The sequence below is a fragment of the Ambystoma mexicanum genome, chromosome 14 (assembly GCF_040938575.1).
Source record: "Ambystoma mexicanum isolate Mex_15411 chromosome 14, UKY_AmexF1_1, whole genome shotgun sequence".
In the NCBI taxonomy this organism is placed as follows: Eukaryota; Metazoa; Chordata; class Amphibia; order Caudata; family Ambystomatidae; genus Ambystoma; species Ambystoma mexicanum.
Genome location: NC_090940.1, coordinates 156,041,456 through 156,055,357, shown reverse-complemented (window position 1 = coordinate 156,055,357; position 13,902 = coordinate 156,041,456). Strand labels below are relative to the sequence as shown.

Genomic DNA, 13,902 nt, shown 5'->3' with positions numbered 1-13,902 from the left:
GCTCCTTGTGCGGGCCAGGATCTGCCTCGCAATCCAGTGCCTTACATACAAATGTCTGGACCCAACAGCCCCATCTCATCTCCAAAAAGACCAGGAGAAGTCAAACCCCACTGGCCAAAAAGAAAGCTATGATCAGAGAACACCAACTGATTGACAGCCCCCAAATCCAGACCCAAAAGCCAGGGAGGCAGGTGTTTGCCAGCCAGGGCTTCCCACCTGTGGAACAGCCTCCCGGATAACATTAAGCGCCAAGCTCACCGGAAGCAGACAGGACCGAGGCGCACTGCCGAAGCACCTACAAGCAATGGGCTTTGCAGAGTTTGAAATACAAACCAAGCAAAGCCAAAACGTCCTGCCAGCAGTGCATCTGTTATGTCAGTGCATAAAGTCATCAGCTGTGCGAAAAAAGGAGCAAATCCATTTCGCACCAATTGTTCCTGCTTCCTTAACAGTGATTGCAGCACGCAGGTGTGTGTGCAATCCATATTACATACGTTTTTTTTGCACAGGGGCCAAACTAGAGAAAGTTATTATCCACTAGTTTACCGCTTAGGTGATTAGAAATGACAAAATCCATTTCGGACTAGCTTAGTCCCATTTTTACTTTTTTTTAAAGTGGAGTAGTGTTATTTGCTCTATTCCTTCTTTCAGGACCAGTCAAAACCGTGCAAGATAGGTTTGCTCCTTTCTTAGTTTGGGCTTTCAGGTGGCTCATAGCGCCACCTGTAAGCCAAAACTATTGCATTGTACAAATAGGGAGAAATGGCATATGAGATGGGGCACAAAGCTTGTAGCTGGCGTTCAGTTGTTTGCCCACCTATTGACTGCCCATGGCCATGGTAATTGCTATGGCCGTTCCCACCCATTTCCTGCCCCTCGCCGGCCAAAACACCTCCTCATGGGAACTCTTCGAGCTTGTTTAATCAAGTCTTACCATCAAACTTTTCATTTAAAGATTTTTCCAGTGTTTTGTTCAAAGCAGTCTTCTGAGAGTTAATGACTTAATTGGAGTTGTAAAAGCGCTACTGGTGTAATAAAAATGTCTTAACAAGGTCTAGCTTCAGCCACTCGATGTATAAGCACTAAGCATGTCCTTCACTGAAGTCCTGCTAAAAACAATAATTGCCAATGCCAACTGTTTTGGCTTTGCCCATGTACTCATTCCATTTTGCCACCTCCTACCACCAATATCCAGTTAATACCTCTAAAGCAGTGCCTGACAAGTGCCTTTGCCATGCCTACACCAAAGCCCAAACTGTTGGCATTGCCAATGCTTGTTTGCCTTGTGACAAGGATCAATCAGAATTTGGAACAACATTTGTTTGCTCCCATCAAATATTATGCAGATACAAGTTCCCTGTATTTTAGCCCTAGTGCACACATCTTTGTGTGCCTATAAAAGAGGGACTGGAGAGCTCCCCTATTTTTTGTGCAATATAATAATTGGGAAAAAGCACCGGCTTCCATTTTTTGCACCATATACTCTGGTTTCAGATGGTTTTATCCTACCAGATCTAGTGGTGCCTGTCCCTGGCTGGGTGCCCTTACAGTAGGATCATGCATTAGGACAGAGGTCTGCAACATTCGGCTCACCAGATGTTTTGGACTACAACTCCCATGATGCCCCATCATTGACTATGCTGGTCAGTGGTAATGGGAGGTGTAGTCCAAAACATCTGGAGAGTAAAAGGTTGCAGCTCCTTGCATTGGGACCTCTTGAGTAATAGGACATATGTGGCCATATTGCAGATACTTTGTCAAACATGTCCCTAGTGCCAAAAACATATGTTTTTAAAGCATAATTTGTCCTAATGCACAACTACATTGAACATTGAAAGAAATAGGCTTTTTGCACTGTGCCCTTTTTTAATAGAGGATTGCACTTTCCACCGAGGCACATTTTCTGTAATAAGGGAAAAAAATTGTGGGGATGACAAACTTGTGGATCAGTTTAGGCGCTGGTGGGATATGATGATCCAGTGGTCGCTGTTAAGCGAATTAGTTAGACACATGGTCGAATCAGGTCTTTGTCATTCGTTTGGTTGTTTATTTCATGGTTAGTTAGCACCAATGAAAACATCATAGTAGAAATGAATGGCAGTTTTTGACATGGTAAATCGCTACACAGCCGACGCGCGTTTCAACCTAAGTCTTTTTCAAGGCCATTTGAGTTAGGGGGTGGGCTCCAAAATCTTGTAGACCGGTCCTCCCAGATAAGGGCGCCAGGGGGGCTCGATAGTCGTTCGTTAGCCGGGTTCGGCGTGTTGTAGTCGGGCGAGCGTTTCTCTGGAAAGCCATTTCCAGAGAAAGTTTGTCATCCCCACAATTCGTCTATAACAAACCAGGACCAAGGCTGCAGGCTTAATTCAGCAACAATGAAGGAAGAGGTGCGCAGGAGAAAAGGGAGTCCCGCCATCAATAACTCCATCAATGCAAAAACTATTTCTGTAATAAGTAGTCTGCAGTGCCAGAGAGGCCCTCCTCCAATCAGAACAGCAGCAAACCAAAACACTGCAACTCATTAGTGATAGACAAAAATAGCGCCCCAGTCTGCGGGCTTTAAAGGCCGCTGCCTCTAATTGTTAATTGTAAGAAGCAGCGCTGTAGAAGCCATGCGTTAAAGCGAAAAGTTGCTCGGCCCTGGAATAAATCAGAGGGGGTGGCAGGCCGCCAGAGATCTCTCCATGCGCTTTTAATGAGCTCCAAATGAATTCCCTTTCTGACTTCTGGTTATTAATGATGCTAAATCGGGAGCGGCTCCGCTGGACCTGTCGTCTGCATTCAAAGTGCTTGCGCTCGTGGGCCCGTGCACCAGGGAGCACGGCAAGGCTCCCAGAATGGCGCTGGATCTGCATCCGGAAGTGACCGGTCTTGCCCATCCGTGATGCAGGGCACAGTGAGCAAGGGGGGACTGGCCTACGGGGAACTCTGGAGATTTCCCAGTGGCCTCTGCGCCCTGAGCCCCTTTCGTATGGTAAGCTATTTTATTTACCAATGTTCTCATAGGAAAAGGGAGGGCCTTGCTGAATATGTAGGGTGACCAGACGCCCCGGTTTTGCAGGGACTGTCCCGGGTTTTGGTGCTCTGTCGCCCTTTCTCAAGATTATGTTCCCATTGGAAACTGCAGTGGTCCCGGTTGTTGGTAGTCGGTCTTCATGGCTGGCAGGCAGGAATGCACAATCTCACACAGAAGAAACTTAAGATAGTGTTAGTTTGTGATAAATTAGTTATGATATGTGTTTATTTGAACAGTAACACTTAAACCCCCTTCTCCTCCAACAGCTACTGAAGTGTAGTGCCTTAACAGGCACTTTCAAGAGTTAGGGCCTCATTACGAGGCGGGCGGAATGAGTTTAATGGCGCTGGTAATGGTGCCGGCGCCGTTAATCCCATTCCGCCCTATTACGAGGTCACCTCGCGGGACCCGCTCTGGACGTCTGGTCAGACCAGACGTCCTTTGCGTGTCCCGCGAGGGGACCAGGGAGCTAACAACGGGCCCGTTATTAGCTCCCTCCCCATTCCCATTGAGCCCTATGGGAATGGGGAAGGTCCGGGTCCGGGTTCCCTGAAGGAGGAAATACCAGGCCCTCCAAAGTCGGAATGGCCCGGTATTTCCCCATTCAGGGAACCCGGACCCGAGTTTGGAGGCAGCCATGCCCTAAGGCTGCCTCCAAACTCGGGTCCTAAGGGAATGGCTGCCTCCAAACTCGTAATGAGGCCCTTAGTTCTACTTTTATGTTAATTGCCAAGTCCCGGTTTTTCACTTTTTAAATCTGGTCACCCTATGAATATATGTAATATGGGGCCACTTTTGAAATTATTTCCAGGGCCTCTTTTGGTTCCCAGCTCACCCATGAGAGTGAGGCGAGGATGCCCGACATTGGGAAAAGGAACATCCCTGGAAAAGCTGTAGGCCAGATGTACTCATGTGTGTGCCCATATGTGAATTGTATGGTGACCAGACGTCCTGGTTTTCCTGGGACAGTCCAGAGAAATCGCCCTCCGTCCCGGGGTCACAAGATTATTTTAAGTTAATGAACCCCGTCCCGGGATTCGATGCGTGGGTGGCTGCGGTCCCGGTTTTTGCCGGGATCCGATTCAGAAATCCTGAAATCGGGGCCCGGCGCGACTGTTCCTACACGTAAAGACTTTTCACACTCCCATTTCCTCCCTCTTGCCCTCCCTGGTCGCTCTCCTCCAATGAGAGGAGTGTGCCTGGAACGCACCCCCGCAACATCACAGTGACAGAGAAGTAGGACTACAGGTTTATCGGAGCCCTGTTTGTATTTACTGTTGTCATACTTCTATGTCTATGACCTGTCCCAGGATTTTTATTATCTGGTCACCCTAGTGCCGTTTAAAGAGCCATGCAGCTCCCGAGTTACCTGGAGATGGTCAATTCAATAGAGGGCGCAATAGAAGCACCATTGGCCATTCATATGCCTATGTGCTGCTCATTCACCTGCTCCCTGGCTATGCATCTGCTAGTGAAAATGCCAGCTATGCAATCGCCCACACTAAAGCCCACAAGACCCCTGTGGCTGCCTTCTCCGTGGCCATATAGAACTGTTACGACTTCAAGCCCTGTTGATGCCATTTTACTTCAGGATGTTCGGCCATGTCTAAATATCTAAGAACACTTCTCTCCAAGACTGGGCAGCATTTTATTAGGGGATCAAGTCGACTTCACAAAACCATGAAACTAGATCCATCATAAAGGTTAGTTTTAGGGTTTGAATTAGAATGAACCAGAAAACTCGCTCCACCAATTAAGAACAGCCATGCTCCAATCATGAAAGAGCCATCAATCTGTCAATCCTTTCCGTTTCCGGGCCGGGTGTGGTTTCCTGTGTTGCAATGAGTTATGCATTTTAGTCTGTGTTTGACTGTTTTGGTGATGAAGTTACATTTTATCTTTGTCTTTTTTATAGCTGGTGATGAAATAGTATTGGTTATTGTCTTGTAAGATTGTGTAAGGTTTAATATGTAACCATAACACAAAAATAAGTTTGGAATTAAAATTAGAAGTTAACAGGTCCTCTTATTTGATATACCTCCATTGTAAGAGTTTTGATAACGGACATAGGGCTTCATTACGGGTCTGGTGGTAAGCCTGCCGGTGATATCAGCGGCTTGCCGCCAGACCCAAAAAAATGAACAGCGCCTGACTTCCCGGTAACACCGGAGTATTACAACCCCGGCGGCCGGGAAGCCAGGCGCCGGTAATTCTGTTAGTCCCCATTCCTATGGAATCCCATAGGACTCTATGGGAGTGGAGACCACTGTCCGTGTAACGGTGCTTCTGTTACGGTCTGCTTACCGTAGTCACTGTGCCCGACAGGGTCAGACCTGCAGGGCACAGCAACTCCGGCAGGCAGACCTGTAGTGTAATGAGACCCATAGGAGCTCATGACTTTGTTGCTACTAGTGCCAATGCCGCAGAATGGAGTTTCTGTTAGCGCTGGTGTTTCTCGGCCTGATTGTATGATTACCGTTACCACTCATGCTAAAGGTATTACCACAATTCATAAATCCATTGAACTTCAGTGAGGAATGACACTGCCACAATTCTTTTCGTGGTAGTATACTCGGGCACTTTCAGGTAGGTTTCCCACTTCAGACCTCATATTCCGGTGGATTGATAAAACAGGTGGTTACGGTTTGCTACATGTTTTAACCACTACCGCCAAGCTCGTAATGAGCCGGGGAAATAGGTACATTGTAAGGATGATGTGTGCGTTTATATAAGACATGACCCTAGTGAGCTGTTCCTTTTACTGTGATATTGGGGTGGCTTTACACAGGTTATGCTCTCTGGACCACTGTCACCACCCGCCCCCATATTTACCACCCTTCCAATGTCAAAGCCGCTCTTCACGAGCCACTCTTACAGTTGTCATCTTGAATACTCCTTGTTTGTGACCCATCCTACTTGGGCCATTGCACTCACACTGGCAGTGTTTCGACGATGGAGCCATTTTGAAAGACCATTTCTTCAGCACACTGGCCAGACTAGCTTCATATGACACTTTACCCATCACTCTTTTGTCAACAGAATTGTACTGTCCAAGCAATGCTCCACACTGCACCATAACCATCCGTTCTTCTTCAGCACACTGCCACTTCCTAAGCCACTCTCCTTGTGAACTGTCGCTGTCCCCTTCTTCAGCACACTGCCACTTCCTAAGCCACTCTCCATGTGAACAGTCACCATCCCCTTATTCAGCACACTGCCACTTCCTAAACCACTCTCCATGTGTACTGTCACCATCCCCTTATTCAGCACACTGCCACTTCCTAAGCCACTCTCCATGTGAACTGTCGCTGTCCCCTTCTTCAGCACACTGCCACTTCCTAAACTACTCTCCATGTGAACTGTCGCCGTCCCATTCTTCAGCACACTGCCACTTCCTAAGCCACTCTACATGTGAACTGTCGCTGTCCCCTTCTTCAGCACACTGCCACTTCCTAAGCCACTCTCCATGTGAACTGTCGCCGTCCCCTTCTTCAGCACACTGCCACTTCCTAAGCCACTCTCCATGTGTACTGTCACCATCCCCTTATTCAGCACACTGCCACTTCCTAAGCCACTCTCCATGTGAACTGTCGCTGTCCCCTTCTTCAGCACACTGCCACTTCCTAAACTACTCTCCATGTGAACTGTCGCCGTCCCATTCTTCAGCACACTGCCACTTCCTAAACTACTCTCCATGTGAACTGTCGCCGTCCCATTCTTCAGCACACTGCCACTTCCTAAGCCACTCTACATGTGAACTGTCGCTGTCCCCTTCTTCAGCACACTGCCACTTCCTAAGCCACTCTCCATGTGAACTGTCGCCGTCCCCTTCTTCAGCACACTGCCACTTCCTAAGCCACTCTCCATGTGAACTGTCGCCGTCCCATTCTTCAACACACTGCCAATTCCTTAGCCACTCTCCATGTGAACTGTCGCTGTTCCCTTCTTCAGCACACTGCCACTTCCTAAGCCACTCTCCATGTGAACTGTCACAGTCCCCTTCTGCACACTGCTACTTCCGAAGCCACTCTCCAGGTGAACTGTCGCCGTCACCTTCTTCAGCACACTGCCACGTCCAAAGCTACTCTCCATGTGAACTGCCATCGTCCCATTCTTCAGCACACTGCCACTTCCTAAGCCACTCTCCATGTGAACTGTCGCCGTCCCCTTCTTCAGCACACTGCCACTTCCTAAGCCACTCTCCATGTGAACTGTCGCCGTCCCATTCTTCAGCACACTGCCAATTCCTTAGCCACTCTCCATGTGAACTGTCGCCGTCCCCTTCTTCAGCACACTGCCACTTCCTAAGCCACTCTCCATGTGAACTGTCACTGTCCCCTTCTTCAGCACACTGCCACTTCCTAAACTACTCTCCATGTGAACTGTCGCGGTCCTGTTCTTCAGCACACTGTCACTCCCTAAGCCACTCTCCATGTGAACTCTCACCATCCCGTTCTTCAGCACACTGTCACTTCCTAAGCCACTCTCCATGTGTATTGTCACAATCCCCTTCTTCAGCACACTGCTTCTTCCAAAGCCACTCTCCATGTGACCTGTCACCATCCCCTTTTTCAGCACACTGCCACGTCCAAAGCCACTCTCCATGTGAACTGTCACCATCCCCTTCTTCAGCACACTGCTACTTCCGAAGCCACTCCCCATGTGTACTGTCACCATTCCCTTATTCAGCATACTGCTACTTCCAAAGCCACTCTCCATGTGACCTGTCACCATCCCCTTTTTCAGCACACTGCCACGTCCAAAGCCACTCTCCATGTGAACTGTCACCATCCCCTTCTTCAGCACACTGCTACTTCCGAAGCCACTCCCCATGTGAACTGTCGCCGTCCCCTTCTTCAGCACACTGCCACTTCCTAAGCCACTCTCCATGTGTACAGTCAACAACCGCTTATGCAGCACACTGCACTTCCTAAACTACTCTCCATGTGAACTGTCGCGGTCCTGTTCTTCAGCACACTGTCACTCGCTAAGCCACTCTCCATGTGAACTCTCACCATCCCGTTCTTCAGCACACTGTCACTTCCTAAACCACTCTCCATGTGACCTGTCACCATCCCCTTTTTCAGCACACTGCTACTTCCGAAGCCACTCCCCATGTGTACTGTCACCATTCCCTTCCTCAGCACACTGCTACTTCCAAAGCCACTCTCCATGTGACCTGTCACCATCCCCTTTTTCAGCACACTGCCACGTCCAAAGCCACTCTCCATGTGAACTGTCACCATCCCCTTCTTCAGCACACTGCTACTTCCGAAGCCACTCCCTATGTGTACTGTCACCATTCCCTTTTTAAGCACACTGCCACGTCCAAAGCCACTCTCCATGTGAATTGTCACCATCCCCTTCTTCAGCACACTGCCACTTCCTAAACCCCCCTCCATGTGAACTGTCACATCCCCTTCTTCTGCACACTGCTACTTCCTAAGCCACTCACCATGTGAGCTATCCCCACCTCCTTATGACATACACTGTCACTGTTTACGCCAAGTTCCAGCTGCCCCTGTCATTATCCCCATCACCTGGGCTCTGCCTAATCCACGCTGCATGTGCCACTGTCACCATCCCCTTCTTTAACACTCTAAGCCACCCTAATGCATCACTGTCTTATTCTTCAGCACACTGCTGCTTACCAAAGCACTCTCCACATGCCACTGTCGCCATCCCCTGCCACACACTGCCACTGCCTTACCCAGGCAACATGATCTATGGTCACAATCCGCTTCTTTAGCATACTGCTGCCACCCAAATCACTGTGAACATGCCACTATCACCATCTCCTTCTTCGGCACAGTGCCACTGCTTAAGACACGATCCACATGCCACTGCCACTGCACAAGTCTCAATGTGTGTGCCTCTGTCACCACCACCCCTTCTTCAGCAACCTGCAAATGCCCAAGTCACACTCCACGGGCCACTGTCACCATCCACTTCTGTGGTGCACTGCCTAAGTCACACTCCACGCACCACTGTCGCCACCTACTTTGGTGGTGCACTGACTAAGTCACACTCCATGCATCACTATCACCTCCCACTTCTGTGGCGCGCTGCCTAAATCACACTCCACGCACCACTGTCGCCACCTACTTTGGTGGTGCACTGACTAAGTCACACTCCATGCATCACTATCACCTCCCACTTCTGTGGCGCGCTGCCTAAATCACACTCCACGCACCACTGTCGCCACCTACTTTGGTGGTGCACTGACTAAGTCACACTCCATGCATCACTATCACCTCCCACTTCTGTGGCGCGCTGCCTAAATCACACTCCACGCACCACTGTCGCCACCTACTTTGGTGGTGCACTGACTAAGTCACACTCCATGCATCACTATCACCTCCCACTTCTGTGGCGCGCTGCCTAAGTCACGCTCCACGCACCACTGTCGCCACCTACTTTGGTGGTGCACTGACTAAATCACACTCCATGCATCACTATCACCTCCCACTTCTGTGGCGGGCTGCCTAAGTCACACTCCACGCACCACTGTCGCCACCTACTTTGGTGGTGCACTGCCTAAGTCACACTCCATGCATCACTATCACCTCCCACTTCTGTAGCGAATGGACACAATGCACATTGTTCATCGGGCAATAGAGCCACTCCCATTGGCTTGCCAAGCCTCATGGGGCCCTCTGATGCTCTGAATGCGCACCTGGCCTTTACTCGTGACTACGCATACATTGTCCTAAGGCTCATGACTGACATTCTCTCTGCTTTACCAGAAGGCTCTTTGAATGGGGTAGGACTATTTCCCCGTAAATGTCTGATCTGATGGCATGTTCTCCTAACACTATGCTCCCTTGTTTTATGCCCACATGTAGGTTCCAGCTGGTGCTCCAGGCTTCCTGGGGTTGGGGCTCGCTGGCGGACATCGCTGTCGATAACATCACCGTCACAGCAGATTGCTTCCACGAAGGTAAGGGGCAGAAGGGAAATGCACCAAAATGTCACCTCCATAATTCCGACTCCGAAAATCCGATTTCTTTTTTCCAAACCCTCTTACGCACATATATATGTGGAGGGTATGGGATATAATAGTAGTATGGGGCCTGCGGGGGGTCTCCCCCACCCCGCATATGTATGTGGTGTAAAGGGGGTTGAACCAAAAAAAACAATAAAAGTCTCAATTTTCAGCCGTCTCAATTCTGGGGGTCGTAGTAATCACATAGTTCCGAGCAGAACTGCTCCAAACGGTTCTTAGTTACTTTTTCGAATGTAATATTTTCGAAATGCCATTTTTGCGACACAAATATGTCAGGGGAAAAAATTCGGAATTTTTTTATTTTTATTTTACTTTTTGAATTGGGGGTTCCCCCCCAACCCCACCTTTTTTTGACACTTTTTTTTAAAATAACGAAACAAAATTAAAACGTATAAAATAAAAAAAGAATACATTCAGATTTTTTTTTCGCCATATTTGCTTCGAAAAAATGGCATGTCGAAAATATTGTTTTGAGAAATGACTGGATACCGCTCCAAGCATATAGACACGCTGTGCATCTGGAACATCAATCGACCAACCAGGGGTTGAGTGTGGTTTCCCGATCCTGTGGCGTGGCCAGTTGCCCATATTGCTTATTCTAAGCCTGTGGAGTCCTTGGGAACATTAAAAACCCCAGGAGTAGATCGCCTTCCATAGCATTTGTGATCTTCACATGAAAGCGGGCATCTAGAAATAGTACAGATCATAGGTCGAGTGGCACGCAGGGGCATCTGGAAATGTCAAGAGAGGCTTGGGCCACTCCAAGGCTCATAGGACTATGAGGCATGGAACACTTGTGCATAGGCGCGCTATAAATAAAATATCATATCATAGCCAGCCACAGGGCAGGTCTAGAAATCTCTGAGCAATGCTGCTTATCGCAGTAGACCTCAGCTCTCAGGGATGGGCCTGTGGGTCCCCTTACCTCGCCGGGTAGCTATCGCCCAGGTGGTTTTACTGGTTCTCTCACACAGACTTCACCCTACTGCTGCATTGAAGGGTATGGAGTTGCTGTCCAAAGCCAACACCTTTATAAGTTTGCTAAGTGGTAGAGGCAGAAGGACTCACTGGCATGGACTCATAACTGACCTACGGCACCACACATGGCATCACGTGTGACTGGATGCAGATGCAGAGCCAAAGCATGTCCTGTGATCTCAGGAGCTTGTGTTTCTGGGGTTATGTGGGGACAGCCCTTGATGCAGCGGTCTTAGGATGCCGACCCCATTCACTGCTATCTGAGCAAGGCCATGGATCATACATTTCACACCTGATGCAGTGTCCGTGTCCTATGCCCCCTCCTGTGCACTCTCATGCCAGCCCCCCCCCACTTACTGAACTCCTGTCCCCCTGTACTTACAACCATGTGACGATCAGCAGTCTCAGTCTAACAGCTGGGACTCATGATGATAGGAAGAATAGCACTATTTCCAAGGCAATTCTTTTCAGGAATATTTAACATAAGTGAGGTTGCCAGGCTGGCGGACAGATGTGTAAAGTATATTTGCTTTTTACAAACCTGACGCAATGCTAGAATAATAATCTAAAGCGTTTTAAATAGGACATATTTACATACATTACTATTATTACCCAATCGAAATTGGTACTCATTTGTCGACCTCAGAATGTAAGGATGAAAAGCTGGGTTGGCCTTGGCGGGATTCAAACCTGTGACCTGCAGAACAAAGCAAGGGGCATTTAACCCGCTGAGCCATCTGACCAGCCGGCTGGGTTCATCTGGGCAAGCGCAGAGCAGGCAACCTCTTGGTCACTCTCAACCCCTCACTCCCTAACTGGTCATCAGCTGAGACAGCTGATACAGCTTGCCCTGTGCTTATCTCCTCATATCCTAATAATGCACCTCCTTCCCATACATTGTGACCCCATGTGTTCTGCATTTTCTGCATAGTCTTGAGCACACTTCCCTAACCTGTACAGCTCTGTATGTAACCCATTTTCATTGCGCTATGCAGAGTGCTCGGCAGCCCCTTAGTGTCTTGCCTGGATATATAAATACCCCCAATAAGCTACAAGACCACAATAATGTAACTATGTGTCACCATGACCATCAGGAAGTGTAATTCCAGTATTCTGCCTGGGGAGGTACCAGGCACAGGGATCACGCAGTTAATATTGATCACAACCGTGCACGCAGGAGCCAGTACCACATGCCGCCAGGTGGTAAAAGGTAAGAAGCCGATTACAAAAATGTTCCAATGATATGGGCTGAGCAGTATTTTAAGTGAGATGCGAAATCAAGGGGAGCATCTGGGAAGAATGTGCGGCCAAAATGTACTGGGCGTGGCCTTAAAGAGGGGAATCAGGAGATCGCTGTAGGCGAGGCGGAAACACTCGGCAGCCAGGAACGAGTGAGGAAAGAACCCTGCCGACCCGAAGCACGGTCGAACCACTCGACAGACAACCCTGTATCCGGAAAGTTAAACAGCCGGAGGAAGAGCGGAGATACCTCCCGCCCACTCCCCCGAGTGGGAAGGGAGCACAGCTTCCGGTGAGTGAGGGAAGCACCAAGAATAGCGCCCCAGAGGGGGAAGAAGAAGCGTTCCCTGACATAAAGATGGAAAGAGTGAAGGGAGAAAGAGCCCGGGGGCCCAAGCACATAGAGGCAAAAGAAAGGGGGAGGTGGATTAAAGAAACAGCAAGAAACCCCTAACCATCACGTAAAGCGAGGGGAAGCAATTTAAAACCTCCACAAAGGCAATACGATTCAACACGAGCACAAGGACCAATTAGCCAGGCGGATCGGGAGAGGGCAACAAAGGAAATCGAAAGAACCAAGAGAGTCCTGGTAGGGGAACCAAAGCAAAAACAAAAGCGTTGGGGGTGCCCCCCTCCTTCTCACGCCCCCCTCCCCCCAGTGGACCAAATATACAACCGGGGGAAACAAGTGCAGACTACCGGCCGGGTAGGGTCCGGGAGAGACAAAGAAGCAGATCACAACAACAAAGTATATCCCCCCGTAGACAGAAAGTAAGTCGAGAAGAGAGGTAAATCAGGGGACACCACAGAACGTTCTCCCCACCCACGTGAGCAAAAGGAGGGGCACATCAGAAGAGGCCCGAACAGCACCCACATGTCTAAGACAAGGGCGAAGGCACCGTCTACAACTCAACAAAGCCCCCAAGCAAGACAAGAGCCAAGTATCAAACAACTTTGGGGCCCAGGGAATATAGCAAACCTAAGGAGAGGGGAAACCACCCAAAGCCGACCCACGCTGACTACCAGAGAAGAAGGCATAATGGTGAGCAAAGAAGATATGCATAGCTGGTTCAAGGAATTCCAAACTCAATTTATGTAATCCTTCCAAACACAATTTGAGATCTTGAAAGATAAAATGAGACAATCACTACAAGAACTTAGAATAGATGTGGACAAGCTGGAAGAAAGGACTGACACCTTGGAAAAATCAGTACGGAATGTAGAGGAAGATACACAAAAAAATGATGAAGCAGTGGACCACCTAGCACACCTAACACACAAATTCGAAATCCAAAGGGAGGACTTGGAAAATCGCTCAAGGCGATTAAACATATGGATAAAAAACCTCTTAGAAGCGGTAGAGTACAAAGATTTAAAAAGCACAATTCACCAACTCTTTGCAGAAATAATAGCAATGGACAAGTAGGAACAGGTCCAAGTGGACAGAATACAACGAGTAGGACCAAGAGGGACAGGCAAACCAGGCGCCCATCCAAGAGATGTTCTGGTAGCAATGGCATCATATGGCCAGAAGGAACAGATTCTAAGGAAAGCAAGGGTGGCGTGGCAGGTGCGAATAAACGGAAATGAGGTACACTTATACCAAGAGCCAGCAAAGACCACGCTCCAAAAAAGGAGACAGATGGGGCCAGTGGTGAAATTC

The 13,902-nt window shown here is 48.9% G+C and overlaps 1 protein-coding gene across 1 annotated transcript in view; it reads left to right on the top strand.

Annotated features, from left to right (window-relative positions):
* LTK (leukocyte receptor tyrosine kinase) overlaps positions 1-13,902 on the top strand; it is a 621,554-nt gene that overhangs the window by 464,118 nt on the left and 143,534 nt on the right. The window contains exon 10 of the mRNA XM_069638785.1: positions 9,862-9,956. Coding sequence (XP_069494886.1) covers positions 9,862-9,956 — 95 coding nt within the window. The remainder of the gene's footprint in view (positions 1-9,861; positions 9,957-13,902) is intronic.